Genomic DNA, 25,118 nt, shown 5'->3' on the forward strand with positions numbered 1-25,118 from the left:
ATAATGCAGGGTTTACTGGGAAAAAACACCACTCAACACAGAAAGACACAGCTGAAGGAGACCCTTAGTCTACAACTAAGAGTTTTAATATGATAAAGATAACTAGGGCTCACTGGTAAATAAATTTATTCCTAGTTTATCGATTACTAAAAGATACAATAAATCCAGACAGAATCTATTCAAATACAGAAACTTCAACATGAATACAAGAGGAAAATTAACATAGATGTTTCCTACATAGTCAAAAAATAATAGTTTATTGGCTCATATGAATATAGGAATGATCTTTGGGGATCTAGGGCAGTAGCTACTTCCAGGAAGGTTGCACAGAGCAGCTGCAGCGGGAGTGTGCTCATGAGAGTGGGGGCTGCAGGATGGGGGGGCCTCTCTGCTAGGGGCATTCTGACTGCGACCTGCCTGCAAATGTCTGGGTCTTTCTCCTCCCCAGGCCCTGCCCATCTGGGCCTTCCCACTGCAGCTTCCTAGTGGGCTTTGTGAGATGATCCATCTTCCAGTTTGGCCCAGAGCTCACTTTTCATATCCCCAAATGTGACACCCTCAGGAGGGACTGAAGGAGATACAAAGATCTACCCAGAGATGGCATAAAGAACAGAATGCTGACAGCAAGTCTCCAGGATAATGCATTGCAGCCCTGAGGAGAAAAATGTCTGAGGACCAAGGGAAAGTCAGAGAAACATTTATGGATAGACTGATTACAATAAATACAGAATGATGACTTTCAAAAAGTTCCAGATAAAGAAAGTGGCGGGGGTGGGGGGGGTGGGAGAGACATGCATTTAAAATCTTTGAGGATTCTGAAGAAAATGGCTGATTCTACGTCCTGGTAGAGAAAGTATAAGTTGAGACTGGAACATTTTGTGCCAGCATGCAAGAAAGTACCCCCAAACTGATGGAAACATGTCAAAAGGACATAGGAACTGGGCTGAACAGTTCACACTGGTCAAATCCAGGTCAACTTGAGCACCAAAAGTTAAGATAAATGTAATTGACTGTAATATACTGAATTGAAAAAAAAAATTCACTAGCCAAAGATAAGGGGAAAGGAAAGTACTTCTTTACCAAAAAAATGCTAGCTAATATATATAGAATGAATTATAGAAGAGAAAAATCATAATTTTGCAACCCACAAGATAATTATTGGGTTAGACAAGGATCATCAATGGATGATAAAATCACTAGGTGGGGAGTTATTGGGAAACAGGATATTTACACAGTGACAGAGTATTGCTCCACGGATTACTTGTTAAAGTGGAAAATGTACCTTTAAATGATGAGGTCTGGTAGGTAGCATCTGATGTAAGTAATGAAGTTTATTATCACTAATATTCAGTGTGAAATATATAAATATTACCTGTGAAGTATTTTGCCAAAAGTCTTTAACTTGAATCTTGTCAAACCTTTAGACCTGAATTTCAGTTTATAGGCATTGTGGGATATACAGGGAAAAGTTAAATGACACTATTAGGAAACAATCATAAAATCTAGACTGCAAATATTTAAAGAGATAACTGTCCTGGATTCTTAAAAAAATATAAATGTCACAAATAAAGAAAAGTGAGAAAACTGATCTAGAGTAAAAGAATCTGAAGGGTCTAAAGAGACATAACCTTGCAAAAATATGACCCTTGATGGATCCTACTTAGAAAATAAAATAACTACAAAGATTATTTAGGGAACAATTGGGGAAATTGAAATACAGATTGGATGTAAGATGATATAGAATTTTTAAAATATATGATAATAGAGTTGTGGTGTATGACTCTCATTTCCTCATAGAGAGAAGAAACTGGGATCCTCCCCTCCAGAAAATGGCCTGTGCAGATTTTCTGAAGTCACAAGAGGTGATAATTTCCCAGAAATTCTACTTTATTGTATTGACATGACTTCAGAACATCAAAAATAAAAATTGAAATGGGTGCGGTGGCTCCCAGTGACTCAGTAGAGTGAGGTAGGAGGATCTCAAGTTCAAAACCAGCTTTAGCAGTTTAGCAAGACCCTGTCTCAAAATAAAAAATAAAAAGGGCCGAAGACATAGCTCAGTGGATTTGTAATGCCCCTGGCTATACTATAGCTCAGCTGGTAGAGTGCTTGCCTTGCAAGCACAAGGCTCTGGGTTCAAATCCCCAGCACTGAAAAAAAAAAAAAAAAAAAAAAAAAACTTAGTTGTAGTGCCCCTGGATTCAATCCATGGTTAATAAATAAATAAATAAATAAATAAATAAATAAATAAATAACATGGAGGATTTCACAAATGTAGATACTCATCCATACCATACAGGATACATATCTTATCTAATGGGCTCATCAAACCAAAGGCTGCCTTCTCAGACTACCTAATGACTGGCCCCTGGCTCCTGAATTTCCTTCAAAAGAGTGGTCAGTGCATCTCAACTGAGAGCAAAATGTCAAGTGAGCATCCCAAAAATGACATTGTGACCCAAGACTTCTGTGAAAGGTATAGTAGATAATGTGATCCTGAGCCCAGTAGAAAGAAAATTGAAATATGGAAAATGGAGGAGAAAAGGAAGGTGGGTAGGTAACTCACTTGGAACATTTTAAAGTCTTTCAAAGCAGACAACGATTTACTCCATCTTCCATAAGCAGAGTTCAGTAATTTTGGCTGGATAGTTAGATAGAAATGGAAGACAATTAAAGGGAGGAAAGAGAAGTCCCCAACAATGCCAACTTCCCAGACATGAGGATGGACATTTCAAGTTTTACCTGTCAAACTATCCAGAAGATACTAAAACTAAAACAAAAACAAAAAAACAATATAAAGAAAATAAAGTTAAAATTTGAGGTACCCTTGCAAAAATTTGTACCTTCATATCATCTCCCATGCTGCTGACAATATACAAAATATCAACCACTTCTCTTTGGGGACACCTTTCAGAGAGTAAAGGTATGATTTGTATAGCTTAATTACCTGCTGGTTCATTGCTTTAATTCTTAATTTCATGAAGCTAATACAGTCTGAACCATAAATTCTCTAAAGGAGAACAAAAGTACAATTTAAAAATAGTATAAACAATTATTGCTTGACCACATAAGAAAATTTAAGGTATAAGCACATATTTAGTATGCTCAACTTGATTTAAATAATAATTTACTTAAGAAGATTAGAAGGGTCTTACTGACCACTTTCTCTGATAAAGCAGATTTTCATTATTTTTAAGATAAACCATACTGTGTAAAAATCTTCCAAGCAGTTATTAAAAGCCACACAGAAAAGGCACATACCAAAATTACAACTTTATTTATTCATCCACATATTCATTCAACAAAATTTATTGAGCATCAACTACATTTCAGCCTCACACATAGTGTTGAGGGCAAAGACATGAGGCCCCAGAAGGAACTCAAGTGTAATTGGAGCAAACAACCTATAAGAAACCTAACATTTTGTTTTTAGGTACTTGGTATTGAGCCCAAGGCCTCATGCATATTAAGCAAACAATGAACTATATCCCAATCCCTTTTAATGTTATTGTGAAATAAAGTTTCACTAAGTTGCCCAGGCTGGCCTCAAACTTGAGATCCTCCTACCTCAGCCTCCCTGGTAGCTGGAATTACAAGTGTGCACCACCATGCCCAGCCCATATAGCATTTTAAGGTTATTTTTAAAAGATAGTGATTATTTTTTTTAGGCCAAGGGGCCAGTGGAGTTAGGAGACATCATAGGGGATGTGTGGGCCAAGTATGAGCAGATGTCCAGGAGTCAATAGAAAAGGAAGAGGGAGAATCACAAAGAAAGACATGAATGTGAGAAAGAGCACAGCACATTCAGACACCTGGGACTACTTCAGAGTAGCCTGGGTGACAGGATATGGAGGTGCTTTTTGGTGAAACCAGAATAAACAGATGAGGGTGAAAGATGATAGGTTCAGTTTTGGATGTGATGTTTTAGGGCCCCTAGGAGAAGTGGTCAGCAGCATTTTCAGGACTATCTGCAGACCTGTGCAAGAGAGGACCTGCCTTAGGCTTCCTTAAGAGGACGTTGCTGGCACAGCAATGTTTATAGCCAAGTTGTGGAACCAGCCAAGGTGCCTGTCAACAGATAAATGGATTAAGAAATGTGGTACATATACATAATGGAATTTTACTCAACTATCAAAAAGAATGAAATTATGGCATTTACTAGTAAATGGATGGAACTGGAGAACATCATGCTAAGTGAAATAAGCCAGACTCAGAAAGTCAAGGGTCGAATGTTTTCTCTCATAGTTGGAAACTAAAGCAAAGTAAAGAAAAAAAAAAGAGATGGGGGGAAGATCCCACAAAAAATAGAAGGAAGAGAGTGGAGTAGAGGAAGGAGACTGAGGGGGAGGGAGGATGGCTGGGAAAAGGGAGGAGATATGGAAAGAAATTGTCAAAATTATGAGGTGTACATATATGAATATACCACAGTGGATTCCACCTTCATGTATATCTATAAATCACTAACTTAAAAAATAAATAAATAGATGGAAGACCAATAGAGGAGAGGAAGGGAACTAGAAAGAGGGAGGGTGAGAGGGAAAGAGGAAGTACTTGGGACCTAAATGGAACAAATTGTATGACTATGTCAAAATGAACCCCACGATTATGTATAACTAGAATGCACTAATAAAAAACTTTTTTCTTTCTTTTAAAAGAGGACACTGGTCTGGACTTCCTGCAGATATGCCCCTCCACACAGGATCAAGGGCATTTCCCCACCCAGAGCATACATCCCTTCCACACTACTTTGGTTCCCTAGGGTCACATAAGTTTTTGCTCAAATGGCCCAGAACCTGCTTCCAGGGCCTGTATCTGCTTTTTCCTCAGTCTGCTCTCCAAGGGGTGTGTACCCACAGGTACAGTCTGCTCTCTGGAGAGTGGCCCTGCAGATGATACTGATGATAGAGGTGGTAATGATGATATCTCTGTTCCTTTATGTTTCTTCACTCTGCTTCAGATGTCTCTTTCCTCTTTTTTCACCTCTACTCAAACTCCTATGTGCTCTGGTATGAATGTGCCTACCAAAAGTTCATGTGTGGAAATTTAACACCCAAATTCATATGTTACTGGTATTTGGAACAGAGGGGCCTTTGGTGGTAATCAGGATTGGATCAGATTATAAGGATGGAGCCCCACGATGGCATTAGTGGCATTATAAGAGAAAGAGACCTGAGCTAGCAGCTTACTATGTCTCACCATGTGATGCCCTCTGCTATGTTATGATGCAGCAAGAATACCCTCACCAGATGCCAAGCAGATGCAGAGTTATGTGCTTGAACTTTCCAGACTCCAGAACCTTGAGCAAAATAGCTTCTATTTCTTATAAATTAGTTAGTCTCAGGTATCTGTTATATGAACAGAAAATAGACTAAGACACTAGGAAGTCTTTCCCTTGCCCATTGGGTTTCCTCCATGTGCTTCCATAGTCTCCTATGCTCACTTTTACCACAGTAAATTTATAGCATACAGTAGACTACTGGGATTTATTGAATGAGTAGTCATGGTTTCTAGTGAGTCCAAGTACCCCGATTTGTCTGGAACTGTCTGGCTTTAGCACTGAAAGTTCACATACCAGGAAACTCTTCAGTCTTAGGCAACCCAGGTGGTTGGTCACCCTAAACTCACATCTCAATTTTTTGGATGAACAAATAAATGAATAGTAACATGTCATCATCAAAGCTGAAGGCACTCAAGTTTTCTTACGGATATGTGAGCATAAGCCCCTTCAGTTCTTTTCCTATACTCTTCAACCCTCATCATGCAGACAAAACATGATGTGACTGGATTCCTGTCCCACCTGTTTTCTCCACAGTCCTATAGGTCTGGAGACTGTTTTCTTAACCAGTGTTCCTTATCTGAACTACAGAAGACGAAAATGACTTTCAGTTCCATTTTGCAATTCTTTCAAGGTTGGTACATAGCTAGTACCCTTTCCAGACACATCGGACAAAAGCTAATTTCACTACAGATGACTGATGTCATTCATTTAGGGCTTAATTCTCTTACTTACTGAGAAATCCATAGGCTGTGAGATCGAGAGTGCTACTATGATAGTTCTTCAGCCCTTGTTCATTACCATGGCTAACTGGAGGAGGGAAGCTCAGGGAAGGAAGTGTCAAAGGATAGCATTTGTGTTATCTCTGTTCTGCAAATGAGGAAGAGGTCTAGGGAGGAAGTGCATTCTCATTTACCAAGACCGGCAAAGGTAGAGAATTGCAGATCTCATCATTTGTGTGTGTGTAGGGGGAGAACAAAAAGACAATCCTAGGTCTTGAGTGGTGGTCAACATCAACTTTGCTTTCTCAGCTGGCAATTGCCAAAGTCAGGCAGCACTATATGTTATGCTGTGGAAGACAAATGCTCTATAAATAAATTGATTTGGAATAGTCTCAAATACGCATAAACCACAATGGCTTTAATGTAACTCTTGACTTTTCTCTAATTTTCTTTCTCTTCTTGAGAGGTCAGCAAGGAAGTTTCTGTAAGAGAGGTCTTATCAAAATTCAATCTAAGAAACCTAGAAGAATTTTTCTGTATCCCTCTTTAAAAACCACATTTTATTTCAAAATATTTGCTAAAAGCTCCTGGATGCAAGATACACCTCTCTGAGCACATACCTGATATTAGACTTAAACTCATACTTGTTATATGTTATGCATTAATTCTTTAAAAAATTCACTTTCTAGAGGTGATTATTCATTTTGTCATTCAATTTCCTATCATTACAATTTTCATATGTAAAATCACTGCATGCTAATAGGGTACTGTGTAAAGAGAATATTTTTAGTGACTCAGCTGAAAAAGATCATTGATGGATCTTCCAACTGAAGATATGAGAAGGAAACAGGGACAAATTTCTGAGGTATACCTTGGAAAAACCTGGAAGCTACCAGAATAGAGTTAGGAATGATGACCTCAGATTTTGAAGCAGAGGAGTTCACTTTTAAGGAACATTCTACCTTAATGATATTTATTTCATTTGTAGGACAAAGTTAAATCTGCTTCCCACCCACCAGCATTACATCACTACATTAGCAAGGACAATAGAAACACAGGGTTCTGATTTTTCATTGAACGGGTCATTCATCTGAAAGGGTCACAGGGTTGCCAATGCTAATTAGAAGAGCACTTAATGTCTGGTTTGCACAGTTAAAAGAAGGCCCATCTCTGACCTAGGGAAGAAAATAATACCCTCTTTCTCCTCCCCTCAGTTTTTTCTTTTTAGTTCCAGGGCTTGAACCTAGAGGCACTTTACCTTATTTTTAAAAATTTGAGACAGGGCTCTAAATCGCCAAAGGTCTCGCAAGGTTGCGATCCTCCTGACTCAGCCTCCCCAGTCCCTGGGATTACAGGCATGCCCCATCCAGACTGGCTAAGAAAATACTTTTAATGGTGTGAGAAAATGTCCAGTTTGGCTAAAGGAGGTTAAGTGCCACTGATGCTTTCCAAGTAGGTACACATTTCTGTTAGAGAAAATCGAATGGTCTTGCTGGACAGGAAAAATTTGAAGGGAAGCCACCTTCTCAGCAAGTTAAGATTTTTTACCTTGGCTTACTAAGAATGCTGCTCACTGGGTTTCAAGGGTCCACATAAAGGTGATTTTATTGGAAATTCTCCAAGGCCTTGATATGGTTTAATATGATTCTTTCTGGGCTCAAATTCTACCACCAACCTTTTCTTAAAGAACTGCATTTTAAGCATTAATTTCTAGTTCCTCTTTGACTTCTCAGCATCCGCCTCACCGGCTGTCTCCTTTGGGCTCCCGGTACCAAGAGGCCATTTGGAAAAACCAGTTCCACAGAATCTCGGAATATGGGTTTTGAGTGACTTTTTTTTTTTTTTCCCCCTGATAAATTACTGCTGGCAAAGGAAAGTGAAGGGGGAAGTATAAACGGAAGACCTTTTCAGATTAGTCTGTCAGCTGAGCGCAGTTGCCCTTATCCAGATTTCCATGGGTCTTGTAAGGAAGTGAAACGATAAATGTGTGGCCTCCACGAGGCCAAACACTAGGCTGAGAAACTGAGAGGGGTATGTGTTTATTGGGGTCTTTCGGCTTCATAATCGCTTAAGGTGTTTTCATCTACCCCTCAATAAAGGACAGGAAAGTGTTGGTGCGAATGTGGCAGGGAAAGAGAGATGGAGCTGGAAGGTTCTTCAGCCAAGCGCAAAAGAAGCCGCTCTGCCTCCTGGCGCAGTTGCTAGGACAGCGCGGCCCGTGCAGCAACGGCAGAAGCCGCACCGCGTCCCGGCGGCGGCTGCGAGTCCGAGTGACGCATTGCAGGTACGAACCAGCCAATCAGAGGTCGGTTCAACGACTATCGTAGTGCACGTCGCCACTGAGATGCTCCTCCGCGCCGCAAAGTAGCGCTCCTCAGGCGCGACTCCACCGGCCTTTTAACGGCTCCCTGTGGAACGAAACCCACTTACGTCATCCGTTCCCCCATTTCCCTTTATCTCTTGCCCCGTCCACCAAATAACTGTGAATAAAGGGGTCTCGAGCAGAGCTTGAAGGGAGGGGGGCTGGCCGGGACTCGTTTGCGATGTTCCGTTATCTGGCGTACGGCGGAGGAATCTAGCGGAGGGAGGTGTTTATGAGGCGCTGGGGGCGGAGGAGAATTAGTCCGAGTGGAGCGAGTGAGCTGAGTGGTTGTGCGGTCGTGTCTCGGAAACCGGTAGCGCTAGCAGCATGGTGAGTGCGTCGCTGAGCTGCCGGCGCTTTGCCTGTGGGGGGAAGAGGCTGAATCAGATAGACTAGAGAAAGGGAAATCACTCCTTTCCACTCTGAAGGGGTGGCCTTTCCCAGAGGGACAGCGCAAAAGAGGTCGGGGGCGCCCGCAACGGTTGTGTCGCAGGTTCTCCCCCACCCCCTTCTCCACAGGGGGGCTTCTTCCAGTGAGTGGGGGTGCCAGGCGCACAGCCCCCAAGGCCGGGAAGCTCCTCCGGTAGCTCGGCTGGGGCAGGATGGATCTGGGGTGCGGGGCAGTCTGATACATGGGGAGAGGCGGGGAAAAGAGGGGGCGAGGGAACGTAGAGAGCTCTCTCGGTCGGGCGTCTGGAAAGGTCAACCCCGTCGCCGGATTCAAACACCCAACGGACGGTTAGAGCGGGCTCCAGGAAGCGCCTTTGTCCGCTGGCGGCCGCCAAGCGCCGGGGCGGGGGGTGCTGGCGGGAGGAGCGCGCGGGGCCCCGGGGCGAACGCCGGCGCCGCCGTTAGCCCCCGCGTGCCGGGGTCCGGGTGGCGCGCGAGCGAGCGGCGCGCTGTGTGGGCCGAGCCCGCGCGGCGCAGGGAGCGGCCAGTGGGGGCGGGGCGGGCGGGCGCCGCGCGGGGCCGGGAGCCGCCGCCCGCTCGGCTCCGCTCGCGCTCCAGCTGCTGCGTTGGCACCTGCAGGACTGCGGAGGTTTCCGCGGCCGGCTGCGCTGCGGAGCGGGCTGGCGGGGGAGGGGGCCTCGGCACTTTCCCACCCCGCTGGTCACCCTCCTCTTTCTGTCCATCCGAGCCCTGGGGCCGTCTTCCCTCAACTAGGCTAGATTAAGAAAAAAGAAAGAAAAACAATTTAAGTGGCTTTGCCTTTGAAGGAAGTGAATTTTATGTCTGAAGTCAAGCGCATCCGAAAGACCTATCCTGTTAGGAAGAGTATTCGGCTCTGGCTGGGGTCTGAAAGGCGTTTTTTAATTCCCTGAGCCGGGGTGACTTCCATTCCGCTGTGAAAATCGGTCTTATTTTCATGTAATAATTGATTGAATGCCTTTGAAAGGGGCCACTGCCTTGTTTTTGAGTGAGTACTCCTAATGATAAGAACCACGACCACACACAGCATGCCTTGAAAATGACTTTTATTTCCGTGTACAAGTTGCCTGCTGATCTTAACATACAGTTCATTTATACAATAACGGCTGTCAAATACTGTATTGGTAGAAGGCAGAATAGTGTATGGGGGGGGGCAGGGAATTTTAGAAAGCATATTTGTTACCTAGGACTCCTGGATCTCCCACTCTTTCCTGTCTTAAAAAAAATTGCGGATGATAATTTGCAATACTTTGTGGTTCGTTCTGCCAAGTGGTTAATGGCGATGGGTGTGTCCAAGAGGCAAGGTGACATCTTAAACAGGAGTTGGGAATCCTTGCCAAGTGAAACCTCCAGCCTCCATGGGTGTGGGGAGAGTTCACCATGGGTAAAAACTAGCGTTCATTTAGGTTTGATGGATTTTCCATCTTGATATTTTACATTGTTTTGAATTCAACTATGCTGACTGAATTTACTTTTAATGCAAAACAGGATGTACATTGTAAGGATGTAATCATAATTTTCAAAATATGCAGTATATTTAAAAGTTTTAATTAAGGAGTAGATATTTTCTAAACCATTCTCATAACTGAATTAAGAGTTTAAATAAATTTTCTCCGAAAAGTATAGTTTGCATCTACATGTTTCTGTGGTCCCTTGCCAATGATAATCTTCTGTAGTTACTGTTTGCGTCATTGCTGTATTGGGTCTTTTTTAGATTGTTAAATTGGCAGTCATCCTTAAGTAATAAATTACTTTAAGATTGTTCTCTGTTAACTTTATAAGAGTTTGAGATTTTTTTTAAAATTAGGACTCCATCAAGAATTAAAAATTATTCCATAGAAATATTTTTAACAGAAGTATATAATAGGATCACTTATATAGGTCTTCTTGTCAATACATGTTTATTGAAAGGGGGATCACTTCAAGAAGACTTGAGACCAGCATAAGTTTAAAAAAAAAAAAAAATGTGAGAAGGTAGAAAATTTTGTCACTTCAGTTTAAATAATTGTTATTCCATCAAACTGTAAGGTCTGCTTCTTTTAGATCAGAAAATCAAATAATTTGCTTTGGTTCCATTACAGAAAATTCTAGCTTTGATAAGAAATTAGGCCTTTTACTAAAGGTCCTAATTTTTATGAAATCATTTTTGTTCCAGGGGTTTTTCTTTTGGTTTAAGATGCTATGTAATTTTGTTCTGTCAGAATTAAAGTATCTACTGAAATAATTTAGACTGATTTTGATAACGGCAAAAGAAATAGCTTGACTTCTTTATAGAAAAAATGTCATATATTGAAGCCTTTATATCTAAGTAGCAATTGGGTGGAATGAACAGATAGAAAAGGATGGAGGATAGCAGTTTGTATTCCCTTACTAGCCCATGAACCTCATACCTTTTTTCAGATAAGACCTTCAGATTTTCTAAACCACTTTTCACCACAGAAACTTCACACTATCGGTACCCACTTTTGAGTGCCATTTCCTACACTTCAGGTCACTCCGGCAGTGCAGATTAGTGCTTCTCGATGTTTATAGTGGTTCTCTAAAATGCATATTCAGTTCAGTAGGTTGGGGTGGAACTTGGGAGTATACTGTCTAGAAGCCTACTTTGGATTGAGAAAAGCAGTATGAAGAATTATGTCAACAGTTGGAAGAATAAGGGAGTAAGAACTAGTCATCTCTAGTGAATTAGTCTTTACTGAGATAAACACATGTTAATGAGCTTGTGTTTTCCCCAAAGTATAATTCTTCTAAATAAGAAAATGGCACTCTCCGTGGACAGAGTGAAGAATAAAACTTATCTGGAAAAGTGAGGGTATAAGGAAGTCTAATGTTCTTGCTTTTAGGAGGTTACAACCTGAATGCTACTGGTAAAGTTTATTTTAAAACCTTAACCTTAGGTAAGTAGTATATAAAAAAATTAACCATAACCCTAACCTTAAAACCTTCCAAGAAAATTGAGAGGTTTCAGGTTATGTGATTTAGTCTCTTAATGCACTTAATTATTTCAAGTTTATTTTTGTGATCAGCTCTAAGGTTGCAGTTTGCCTGGAGATAGGGAGCTAGAGAAGATGGCATAAAGTCCTTAAATTTTGACATTGCAAGCAAATTTGACAGTTTCAAAATTTGTTTTATAGCTAGCATCCTCATTTCTTCCCCAGGATTTCTCATCTTTCATTTTTATGAGCCCACCCCCAATATATGGGATATGAGAGAACATACCCCATGTCTCCCTGTACATAGCACTGATTCCTTCAGCTTTCACACATAATGCAGTGCCTACCAAACATTTAGCTTAACAATTTTAGTCTTCAGCTGATTTCACTTGCCTCATCAGCCCTTAGGTTGAGCCTTGTGGTTTTAGTTTGCGCAGGTAAGTTTTCTACACTTAAACAGAATTGACATGGAACATCGTAGGTTTGCTGAAAAGGGCTTCATAATGCCATGCATGTCTCCTTCTGTGTGACAATTGGGCTAGTCAGGTTGATATGTAACATTGTAGGTTGATCAATTTATATATATTGTTACCATTAACTGTTAGCTCTTTATGTAGTTTTTCGCATCCTCTGTACTGCAGCCCTCAGGGTACAGGGTAGGTATTGTGTTGCAGATGAAGTTGACTATGAGAGGTTGTGTGTCCAGGGTCACACAACTATTAAGTGGCAGATTTGGGATACCAGCCCAGCTATGATTCAGAACACCGTACTTTTTTCTAATACTGTACCTGTGGTCTTTCCTTCAGAAATGGAGACCTACAAAATGCAGCCTGACTAGAAGTGAATTTTCTGTAGCTTCTATTGTAAATAAACAAACATTGACTCAGTGAATTCACCAGATTTTAAGTTTACTGCTTGACTTAACATTACACGAAATATTTGTTAGTGGGGAGTTTATCTTGGGAACTTTTGCATTGGAACTTAATAAAGCTGCCTGCTTTTGCTTTTTAAAGAAATAGAAACATTCATTTCTTATCATGGTCAAATTACAATTATTGAGCAGGAAAAGAAATATCTTACTGGGTTCATTTTAAAATTTTCTCATGTGGTACCCTAGAGGAATTTGAGGCTGTTCCACATTAAGGTGTTAGCCTTCCCCAGGGTGTGTTCATTTATTAAAGAGGCAAACCAGGCAGTATTTATTTTTCTTCTCACAACAAGTAGGTGAATGAATTAATCATGGTACACTTTTCCACACTTGTAGGAATTTTAGATAGTCTTTCTTGGCAGCACTCCTCAATGCCAGGCAGTTGTTTCATGGATGTGTATACTAATAAACAGTGAAAGATGAAAAAATGAAGGTCACAAGAACAAGAAGAAATCTGGATATTTTGCAAATGTTATTTGTTACGGTGTTCTGAAATTGAAGGTATTAGGTATGTGTGACTCTTCAATGCTTAATTGTGGCTGTTATTAATTTTGTCTTACTCTGACCCACCCAAATTTAACGTGACCCTGAAATTAAAGAGTAACAAAAACCTCAAGAAACTTTTCTATGTATGGTGTAAAAACATCACAAACCATCTGGGTGCAGTGGCACAGCCATTTAGGAGGCAGGAGGATCCAAAGTTCATAGCCAGCCTCAGGCAACTGAGTGAGACCCTGTGTCTAAAATGGCTGGGGATATAGTGCAATGGGTTCAATACCCAGTCTTGCCCCGCACCCTTCCTCTCCCCCACCCAAACACCAATTGCAAACCTTAGGCTAACTTTGGGATTTCAGAAATCAAGAGAAAATGGATGGCAGGACTTGAATTTGGTAAATATTATAGTTCAGATGGTCAGAACCCTGGATTTTTTGCATTTGCCTGCCATGTGAGAAGTAGTAAAAACTGATGGTGGTTCTTTTTATGTGTGGGAAATCATTTTTGTGACAGAATGTTTTGAATCATCCATGGGAATACTTTTTGATTTGGGATTTTTAAATATTTGCTCTGTGGCAATTTCTAGTAGTAATGGTTTGTATATGCCATAGCTTAAATTTTGGTATCCTCACTTTGAAAAAGGAAACACCATTTGTATTGGGTTCTGTGCTTTGGAAGAACAACTCGTAATTAAACTTTGTAGCATGAGAGATTTTCAGTTGCGTATAAAGTTAACATTTGAAAGTTTACTTTTAGAAGTATTCTGAAATATTTGTATGTCCTAAACTTTTTAAGTCAAGACAGTATATCTGTGGAGGTAAACCCATCTGTAAGTTTGTTGTTGGTACTAAGAAATGTTGAATTGAAGTTCATGCTATAAGATGAACCTTGTCCAGTTTCAAAACTTATTTTTGTAATTTTTAACCTACATACTTCTAAATAACTAATCTATCTTCTTGATTTCTTTGTAGGCTGACCAACTGACTGAAGAGCAGATTGCAGGTAAGAAATTGTTAGGTTGTACCCATTGGATTTTATTACAAATTAATTGAATAGCAAACCTCAAAATAGATATTTATATGAAATAATTGACTTTGTTGTATGTCAGAGATGGTAACAACTGGATGGAATGTACTGTAGTAATTCACCCTGCTTGGGCAAGAGAGGATGTAAACTTTTCCTGTGAAAGATGCTTGGGGCTGTGGCTTAAAGTCATGTATTTTACTCTGTGTGGATATGCTTAAGAGCTTGTTGGTGGTCTTTGTGTTTTGAAGATTACCTTACTATAAAACATGAATTCTGGGCTAGTTAACATTGCAGCTCCAAATCAGTATCCATAGAAAAGTAGTAACTTAAGATAATTTTAAATGTAGAATTAGAAAATGAATATTAAGCTTGGTGAGATGGTATATCCCTGTGATCCCAGCAACTCAGGAGGATCAAAAGTAAAGGCCATGCTTGGTGACTTAATGGGGACCCTAAAAAAAGGACTAGGAGAATAACTCAGTGGTAGAGCACCCTTGGGTTAAGTGCCCAGTACTATTAGCTGGGCTCCGGAGGCTGAGGCAGGAGGATCAAATGTTCAAAGCCAGCCTTAGCAACTTAGACCCTGTCTCAAAATTTAAAAAATTAGAGAGGGTTGGGGATTTGGCTAAGTGGTTAAGCGCACCTGGGTTCAATCCCTGGTACAAAAAAAAAAAAAAAAAAAAAAAAATCCCCAGTACCATGAAAGGAAAAGGGAAAGGAAGGAAGAAGGAAGAAAACACTGAATTTACCCTGGCTTAGATTAGTATTTTAAATTTAGAATTGCATATATAGGTTGGGCCTCCCTAATCTGAAAATCTGAAATGCTCTAAAATCAGAAACTTAATGAGGGCTGACATGACATCATCAGTGGAAAATTCCATACCCAGCTTCATTTGATGGATTGCAGTCAGAATGCCCAGACTCTAAAGATAATTGTGTAAAATTACCTTAGGGGTGTATAAGGTGAATAGGAAACATAAATGAATTTTGTGTTTTGACTTGGAGACCCATCTGCAAGGTGGGTTATGGATATATAAATACTTTAAAATTGGAAACATTTCTGATCCTAAGCATTTTATATAAAGAATATTTAATCTGTGTAATCAATTGGTGAATAATCATTTCTCTAGGAAATAAGCCTATAAATGTCACTGAATTTTGACTTAAAAAGCAGTGGCACTTATTGAAGTTTTTAAAATGTCTCCTTTGGTTTGCTGTGGAAATATCTGAAATGATTACATAAAACCCCATATTCTGTTTTCTTTATGCTATATCATTTAAACATTAATACTTCTAATTTTTATCCTAATACTTTGAGAATGGGTAGTTAAAATGTTGGAGGAACCTCCTAAATTTGTTTTATATTTTTAAAATAATAGCAGTTTTAAATGTCTTTCAACCTGTTCTTTTACTTTCATTAGACTATTGTTAGCAGAAGCACCAAGCAGCTTGTCAGTTTTCCCAGTAAACCAGGAAGAGTTTGATAAGTGCTTAAAAGCACTTGAACATTTTCTGAAGTCCACATGAAACTACTATATCTCTCAATTAAAGCTTAAAGGAAGCCTTCCACCCTGTATATTTACAGAAATTTGAGACTATCAGAAATTAATAGTCTCTTCATATATTCCATGACTATATAAAGTAGCTATTCGAATTAAGGACCAAATATGAACAGGTTTTTATTTTTACTACTTATTGCATAATTTTACTTAAACTTGGGATTATTCACTTGTTTTGTGGGTTCTGTAGGGTTTTTTTTGGTGAGGCGTACTTTGGATTGAACCCATGGCCTCACACATGCCACGCTGGGCAAGTGCTCTACCACTGAATTACAACCCCACCCCTAGTTACACCATTTTAAATGTATAAACAAAATAAATTTTTATGAAATCTTATTTATTTATTTATATATTGGTACTGGGGAGTTAACCCAGGGACACTTTTACCACTGAGCTATACCCAGACCTTTTAGTATTTTAAGACAGGGTCTCCCTAAGTTGCTTAGGGCCTTGCCATGTGGCTGAGGCTGTCCTCAAACTTGTAGTCCTCCTGCATCAGCCTCCGGAGTCACTGGGATTACAGGCATGCACCACAAAGCCCAGTTTTGAAATTTTTTTTTTTTTTATGTTCAGGAGATAGCTTAGACTATTCAGTATTTCCAGTCTTAAACTCTGACCTGTAATACATCTACTTATCATTTCCAGTTAGGTAGTTGTGTCTCTGTGAATCACAACACTCACTTTCATATAGAAAATGTTACCCCAGGTGACTGTCACCTGGTTGATGTTCATTACTAGTATGTTAAACACATAACTCTTCTTAAAAAAGCTTATATCTGTTGAATATAAGAGAATCCAATCTTAAATGACTGAACTTGGGCAGGGGGCATGAATGGGTACTAGGGATTGAAGCCAGGAGTGCCGCATATCCCTAACCCCCCCCCCTTTTTTTTTTTTGGTACTAGGGATTGAACCCAGGGGTGCTTAACCACTTATCACATCCCCAGCCCTTTTTATTTTTATTTTGAGATGGTCTCACCAAGTTGCTGAGAACTTGCCATCCTCCTACCTCATCCTCCTAGTTACTGGGATTATAGGAGTATCCCCCCCCATATCCAGCAACTGATAACATTTTATTAAAGATTACTGGTAGTTATCATAAAATTATCTTTAAAATAAACTTTTAAGTTTTCCAATGAGAGTGAGAAAAGTCTGTTCTTAGGTTTTCTTCCTATTCTGCTTTTTCCTGTACCACAGCTTTCTTTAAAGCCATTCTTTAACTCCAAGTTTTAGTGAACCTTTAAGGTAGAGGAACTAAAACTTTTATACTACTAAAATAAAAGCTGTGTGCAGTCAGGGATCTTGTTCCTCCTTGTAGCACTAATACCAGCCACATAGGAAGTACTGAATAAGCACTTTATTTATTTATTATTTACTTTGGTAATACTGAGCATAGAATTCCAGGACTTCTTCGCCCATGCTAAACAAGTGCTCTGTTGCTGAGCTACATCCCTACCCTGAATAAGTATTTAATTGAATTCTCAAGAGATGTGTGACACCAAAAAAGTCAGTGTATTATCATCCTATCATGAATTCTGCCTCTTCCCAAGTCCTTTCCTCCCAAATTTGGTATATTTTAACATCTGCCTTTGAGGTGAAGACAAGTTTTTTTTATTCAACTGATAAATTGGTGACCAGTAACATTTTAAGAGTCTATAATTACTTGTTCTTCCAGAACAAATGTTAACAAGCCTCATACATAATGCAACATCAAATATACCAACATACTTTGAAGCTATTTTTATTGTCATGTAATACTCATTACTATACCTTTGTTCAGAAATTCTAAGAAGCCAGGTATGGTGGCACATGCCTATAATCCCAACAGCTGGGGAGACTGAGGCAGGAATATCACAAGTTCAAAGCTAGCCTTAGCAAATGAATGAGACCCTAACTCAAAATAAAAATTAAAAAGGGCAAGATACTAACAGCAGATAACTTGGTCTTCTTGAGGTAAGGTTACTAAAAGTGTTCTATTACTTGGTCTTGAAGAGTATTCCAGGCTATTGTAGTATCATTAACAAGCTAATTTTGTTTATGACTGCCATGATGTCTTCAGTTGTTGGTGTTTGACACTCAAAGGGCTGATAGAAAACTCAAAGGACTGATAGAAAAAGTGTTCAGGAATTTTCTTCCCTCCCTTCTCTAAGCCTTTATTAAATGTTTAAGGTCACATTTGATAAGAACATCCACCTTATTTAGTTTTTAGCAAAAACTACATATTACAACACAGGTTCCATACACGAGACCTATAAAAAAGGGATATTACAACATATTTTAATAAAATTATGGATATGTATAATGAACTAATTAGGGAAAGGGTCCTGAGATTGCTAATGAAGAAGTAAAACTTTGACTTTTCTGAAAATTTCAATTTAGGCATGGTTCACATGAATTTTTAAAGAAAGATAGCCGTTCTGACATTCAGGACCTGTTCTTTATTGTGTATTTGATTTTGATTCCTGGATATAAATGCTTCAATACATAAAGGTTTCACTATTTCTTAAAGACACAGGTGAACTCTAAAGGCCAGGTTAGTTTAAATTATACTTTGTGGTTTATTCTCATTTCAAGGAGTTTTTATTATTCCTGAGTCTTTAGTGTAGGATCACAATTAGAAATTTGGAATAAAACTTGACCTTCTCCCCTTCCTGTGTTATTCATTTTGTTTTTGGTTTTGGTACTGCAGATGGAACCTAGGGTTGCTTTGCTATTGAGCTACACCCACAACCTATTTCTTTCTTTATTTTATTTTTTTGAGACAGGGTCTTGCTAAGTTACTGAGGCTGGCCCTCATACTTGGAATCCTCCTGCCTCAGCTTCCCAAGTCACTGGGATTACAAGTGTGACCCAGCTCTAAAGCTTGATTTATAAATTTGTTTTTTCCGTGCTCAGGATTGAACCCACAACTGTGCACACTAGGCAAAATTAGACAAATGCTCTATCACTGAGCTAAAACCTAGCCATATCATTTTCTTGCATGCATCAAGTAAATAGTAGGTGTAGCATAGATGTTTTATTTTCATTTATTTCAGCAACATTTAAAAGGTTATTGGATTTTTTTAACTTCTTAAAATTTAGAACATACGTATGTAAATCATTCCTCTTCTATAATTTAGCTACTAGTTAAATCATGTAACAGAAGAATGATTATTGCTGCTTTAACGTTGGGAATGTACGTGCTTAATGATGGCTTAAAGTAATGCCCATAGCTAGATGTGCAGTAGCAGAGAATACAATATAAACAAATAGGCATCTCTGAATACCTTTTTTGTAACCTAAGTTATTAGGTGATAGATTGTCTAAATTCTAATAGTTCATATGTTTCTAGATAATGTCTTTTTTTTTTTTTTTTTTTTTCTTTTTAAGCCCTAATAAAGTGAAATACCTTCATCACATCCTGTTCTCTATAGGTGGGGACTCCCTAATCTATTTTTGTCATTAGATTCATATAGATTAGTGTTATAGTATTGTCACAAAATCAATTAGTGTGGTACTAAACTTCTCATTTATATTAAATGAGTTCCTCTGGAAACAAGTAAATGGAATGGAATTGTTAAATACTACTGAATGTAGCAAACTACTACAAACTGCTAGTCAGTGATATCTAAATAAGGCTAAGCAAATAAAATAATTTTAGGCAGAAAAAAGTAACATGGTGGTTCAAAAAGATAATAGATTGAGGCAGATATGTGGATGATTTTTAAAGAAAGAATCCAGTTTGGGGCCAGGGGGTGATACATACCTGTATTCCCAATGACTCGGGAGGCTGAGACAGGAGAATTGCAATGGTAATAGTCCAAGCAAAAAGATAACACTTAGAAGCAAAATATTGGTTGTAGAGGCGGAAGAAAGAATCAAGTAGTATTAAAATGGTAGAATTCAACATAACTTGTTAAAGAATTTTTTGTTGTGAGTAGGTATAGATGAAATGGCCATAGAGAAAAAGGGGTGAAATTGGTTGCTGCACAGATTGAGATGAGCAAGAATCTTTTGGCACAACATAAAATGGGAGGAAAACCAAAGTGCTGTTATGGAAGCTAAAATAATTTTTTGTTTTTCAGTTTGGATTTGCTGCAAGGAAATGAGATCTTTTTCTTGGCATTTATTAAGTATTTGTCAGATATATTTCTAAGTATTTACATATATTAAATTTGGGAAGTAGGTATAGTTACTGTACCTCTTCCCCCTCCTTTTTTTTTCTAGAAAAAATGATGCTGAAGCAGAAAACTCCCCCCCCCCTTTTTATGTTGTTACTAAGTAGCAAAGCTAAGACATTTTACTCAGGAAGTCAAGTTCCAAAGCCTGCTTTTAGCTTCTGTGCCATATGGCCTCTACATATCAAAACATAAAGGTACTGGGTTCGATCCTCAGCACCACATAAAGATAAATAAAGGTATTGTGTCCATCAAAAACAAAAACAAACTCATAACCTGGTTGATCGGGTGGCTAAGTGCTTATTGATTAACTTTAGTTTTTTTGCCTGATTAGTTGGAGCTGAAAATGATTTTAATAATGGATTATTAAAGTAGTGGTGCCTTTCAAAATTTGGGAAGGGACAACGACAAGCATTTAAAGAGAAAACAACTGAAGTGTGACTTAGTTTTAGACTGAGACACAAGAAGATACTTAGGTGTCAGTGGACAAAATCAGAGAAGTAGTTGAGTACAGAGAGGAGATGAAGGAACACAATTTCACAGAATCTTAAAGGATAATTTATTTTAGTCTTTATAAGCTTGGAATTTAGGTTCTAAAGAAAAGTCTAAAATGTCTTTTTTCCCAATAATTGAGCGATTGGTTAAAACTTGACACATCCTTCAACCCCTTTTTGCCATCATTATAAATTATTTGGTGATAGTCCCGTATACCTGCCTGTTAAAGGAAACTAGCCTATTACATATTGTTCTGAAGTTTAAAATTTTTTGGTTTTAAACTTGGTAGGTCATTGATCTAGGCATAGTTTTCATCTTTGAAGCAAATTCTAAATGTGCAAGTAATATAATTACTCTAGAAATATGTATTTGGCACCCAGAGTCTTATTTTTCAATTGTCAGTGTAGGTTAGATCTGTAATGTTGGATTATGTTCCACCGAACAGCTTCAGTGGAAAATTGATTTGAACCTTTGGTTCTTCTTTCAGCCTGGAATACATGTAGTTTTTATCTGGTCTAGATAATTGATTTCCCTGAGATTTTAAATGTAAAACTCCCCAGTAACTCAGTGTGAAGCATATACTGGGGTATGATTAGCTAAAAATATTTGAAATGTTATAAGGTTTTCCCACCTATTTTGTTAGAAATTAAGATTCCATTTTAGGTGATGTCTCCATATATATCTTTGCTTTATTAAGAGTTAATTAGTACATTTCACTTCGGAGTTTTTTGGTGTTTTTGTTGTTAACCTGTATATTTGGATTGTGGTCTTTCAAACAGAATTCAAAGAAGCTTTTTCACTATTTGACAAGGATGGTGATGGAACTATAACAACAAAGGAATTGGGAACTGTAATGAGGTCTCTTGGGCAGAATCCCACAGAAGCAGAGTTACAGGACATGATTAATGAAGTAGATGCTGATGGTAAGTTTTTTAATTTGGAAGGAGTAGGAGGGTTTGAAGAAGAGGTATTTATATTCTATTTAATATTTTAACTAAACACTATTTTAGGTAATGGCACAATTGACTTCCCTGAATTTCTGACAATGATGGCAAGAAAAATGAAAGACACAGACAGTGAAGAAGAAATTAGAGAAGCATTCCGTGTGTTTGATAAGGTAGGTATTCAAGGACTGGATAATGTTAAATTTTAATTTGAGGATGAAGTGAAGCTGCTGAGTCTGTATATTTGAAGACTTGTTCTTCTGGTGATTTACCAACATAATTTAAATGTCAACAAAAGCTTTTTATAAGGATTCAGTATAAGCCCAATGTGGTGGTCCATGCCTTATAATCCCAGCTACTTAGGAGGCTGAGGCAGGAGCATTGCAAGTTTGAGGCCAACCTCCGCCACACAAGTGAAAATCCTGTCTCAAAATTGAAAGCAAAAAGGACTGGGGATATAGATGAGTGGTTGCCTCTGGGTTCAATTGCCAGTACAAAAAGAAAGAAGATAAAATTTTGTATAAACTTAGATTTCCTGATAACACGTATTTCATTGATCTTCTGTGTGATTACATGACTTTGGAACCTGGGAATAGTGGTGGTATTATTATTAGGGGGGGTGGGTACCCAGGGATTGTACTCAGGGGCACTCAACCACTGAACCACATCCCCAGTCCTATTTTATGTTTTATTTAGAGACAGGGTGTGACTGAGTTGCTTAGTGCCTCACCATTTGCTAAGGTTGACTTTGAATTGTATGTCCTCCTGCCTCATCCTCCCGAACTACTAGGATTGCTTAAGTGACATTATGTTGATAGATCAGCTACTTGTAGATTCTGTAGTTTGTATGAATTTCTAAAGTATATTTTTCTCCGTAATGTGAAATTTAAATTTATTAAATTTCCATTGTAATTCTAATTTTACTTAGACATTGTATAAATTTTTCTCTAGGACGGCAATGGCTATATTAGTGCAGCAGAGCTTCGCCATGTGATGACAAACCTTGGAGAGAAGTTAACAGATGAAGAGGTTGATGAAATGATCAGGGAAGCAGATATTGATGGTGATGGTCAAGTAAACTATGAAGGTAAATCATTGCCTTATGTGTGCTTTTATTTTTTAAGTTAAAAGTACTTTGGGTGTTTCAGGTCAAAATCCAGATTTTTTCCCCCCTCAAAAAAGTAGATGCTAAAATTGAATATTTACTAACCCTTTTTCTATTCCAAATGATATCTTCAGTCTAGGCAATGTCACTGTTACCTAAGAACTTTTTAGAGATATTTATCAGTTCTCCCCCTATACTTAGAATTTGCACTTACGGTTTCTGGATGATTATGTAATTCATAGTACATTAAAGTTTGAGAAGCACTGTACAAGTTTTTGGTACTAAAGATTATGTTAGACTATTTGGAAAGCTTAAAACTTTGAATTCCCTAAAATGAAATTAAGAAACTGTTTCTTTTACTGGATTCTCTTTATTGCCTGTTAACTGACTTTGGTCTGAAACTGTTTACATATGTTTGAATTTAAAATCATATGCAGCTTTAAGCTTCAGGAAGGCCATTGTAGAAAGCAGGGTCTTCAAAAATTTAAAATTTCCAGCAAAACCTTTGCCTTACACCTTTTCACTTGTATTTTGATGTAACTACTCAACTTAGAACTAACAACATAAAATTAATTCTAAAACTTAAACATAGTCCATTGTGCTGAATTTAAAGTGTTAACCACTGGTAACCCAGCAGTCATAAAATTCAAGTCTAAATGTAAAAACCAAATATACTTTTTTAAAAATATAACTTATGTAGAATATTAATTTGTCTAATACATTAATAATCTTGAATGATTGTAGTTTATGAAGTTATAGCCTTGGCAATAAACTAACTTTCATCTGTACTTCATGGTAGTTTCAAGGAAAGAAGGGGGAATAAGAGACTCCTTTATGACTAATGTGATTGGTTTTGAATGGGGTTTTTGTTGACTCAATCTATTGTGTGTTTTCTTTTTCAGAGTTTGTACAAATGATGACAGCAAAGTGAAGACATTGTACAGAATGTGTTAAATTTCTTGTACAAAATTGTTTATTTGCCTTTTCTTTGTTTGTAACTTATCTGTAAAAGGTTTCCCCTACTGTCAAAAAAAATATGCATGTATAGTAATTAGGACTTCATTCCTCCATGTTTTCTTCCCTTATCTTACTGTCATTGTCCTGAAACCTTATTTTAGAAAATTGATCAAGTAACATGTTGCATGTGGCTTACTCTGGATATATCTAAGCCCTTCTGCACATCCAAACTTTAGATGGAGTTGGTCAAATGAGGGAACATCTGGGTTATGCCTTTTTTTAAAAAGTAGTTTTCTTTAGGACTTGTCAGCATGTTGTTGTTGAAGTGTGGAGTTGTAACTCTGCGTGGACTATGGACAGTCAACAATATGTACTTAAAAGTTGCACTATTGCAAAACGGGTGTATTATCCAGGTACTCGTACACTATTTTTTTGTACTGCTGGTCTTGTACCAGAAACATTTTCTTTTATTGTTACTTGCTTTTTAAACTTTGTTTAGCCACTTAAAGAAAATCTGCTTATGGCACTATTTGCCTCAAATCCATTCCAAGTTGTATATTTGTTTTCCAATAAAAAAATTAAACAATTTACCCAACTGTTGCTCTGAATCTGAGTCATTTAACTGTTGAAGTCTAATTTAGAGAATAAAACATGAATTGGTTTATCCTGAGGTATAATTCAGATATTTTGGTTTTTATTCCTAAGTTTATATTTCATAAATGAGGATAAAACTTCAAAAGGTGTAAATGAAACTTTAGCAAACCTTTCTAAGCATATTTCTCAGCTGTCATCCATTTGTCCATGTTGACTTGAGCCACGAAATGAATTTTTTAAATGTTTGCTTAGTTATCACTTTTTTTAAACCTCCTTTTAAATACTTAACACTGCAACCCAAAGCCAAGATTAAAACATGGTGTATAGTTGTTACCTGCTTCCTATAGACCACAAGGTTTAGAATCTCTTTAAGGGAGCTATTCATTATTTGACAAGTTATGCCTATATTTTTAAACCAAGGGAAGTTAAAGGCCTTCATAATCCTAGTAGGAGTGTTACATTATTGCAGTTGACAGATTAAATAGGAAGTTAGTATGGATATCCACTCTACCAGTGCCTCCTGCATTAGATGTAACAGTTTTAGTCAAAAGAAAAATCTTAAGGTATTCAGTGGGATAAGAGCTTTCTGTTTCTGGATGAGACAATTTTCTCTAGGGTGTTAAAATAAGCATAGACTTTTGAGTTTTATTGTGGCAGTGTTCAGATCACTGTCCGACAAAGAGGTCTTCAAACTTCAGTTATCTTACCTGTAAAATGGGTGTAGTTCCTAAGCTGGTTCCTAACAATGTAATTGTATCTGAACCCTGAACTATGACTTTAAAATATCTCTTTCACATCTTAACCATGTTAGTTGTGTGTTAGCAGGCTTGTGGTTATTGTTAATACTCCCTCCACCCCCAAATTCCCTGCATAGCATGTTGGCTTTCAGATGATTCTACCAATAAACCCTTGCTATTGGAGTTGAAGGTCATCCTCAGGTGTAATGGATTTTCCTGGGAATTTCTAGGAAAGGGTTAAAAAAAAAGTCTGATGGCAGATGTTGGACTCTAATATTTTAGTCTTTTGTTTTCTAAAGAAAATTCCTCCATAAAATTCTTACCCTGAAAATAAGTGTTCATGATAACTATATAAGACATTATTTTCTTAAAGTGAACATTTTATTTATGCTACATAATC

The 25,118-nt window shown here is 38.0% G+C and overlaps 1 protein-coding gene across 1 annotated transcript; it reads left to right on the forward strand.

Annotated features, from left to right (window-relative positions):
* The first annotated feature begins 8,594 nt into the window (after positions 1-8,594).
* CALM2 (calmodulin 2) lies at positions 8,595-23,987 on the forward strand. Its single transcript, XM_079110784.1, has 6 exons — positions 8,595-8,689; positions 14,116-14,146; positions 21,161-21,304; positions 21,392-21,498; positions 22,277-22,412; positions 23,333-23,987. The coding sequence occupies exons 1-6, from the start codon at positions 8,687-8,689 to the stop codon at positions 23,359-23,361; spliced, it is 450 nt and encodes a 149-aa protein (XP_078966910.1). The 5' UTR covers positions 8,595-8,686; the 3' UTR covers positions 23,362-23,987.
* The last annotated feature ends 1,131 nt before the right edge of the window (positions 23,988-25,118 follow it).

This window comes from Sciurus vulgaris (genome assembly GCF_902686455.1).
Source record: "Sciurus vulgaris genome assembly, chromosome: 14".
Lineage (NCBI taxonomy): Eukaryota > Metazoa > Chordata > Mammalia > Rodentia > Sciuridae > Sciurus > Sciurus vulgaris.

Excerpts from the sequence above, each read along its gene's own strand:
- CALM2 (XM_079110784.1), top strand. Across the intron at positions 14,147-21,160 it reads GACTGAAGAGCAGATTGCAG|AATTCAAAGAAGCTTTTTCA; the intron begins GTAAGAAATTGT and ends TCTTTCAAACAG. Across the intron at positions 21,499-22,276 it reads CATTCCGTGTGTTTGATAAG|GACGGCAATGGCTATATTAG; the intron begins GTAGGTATTCAA and ends ATTTTTCTCTAG.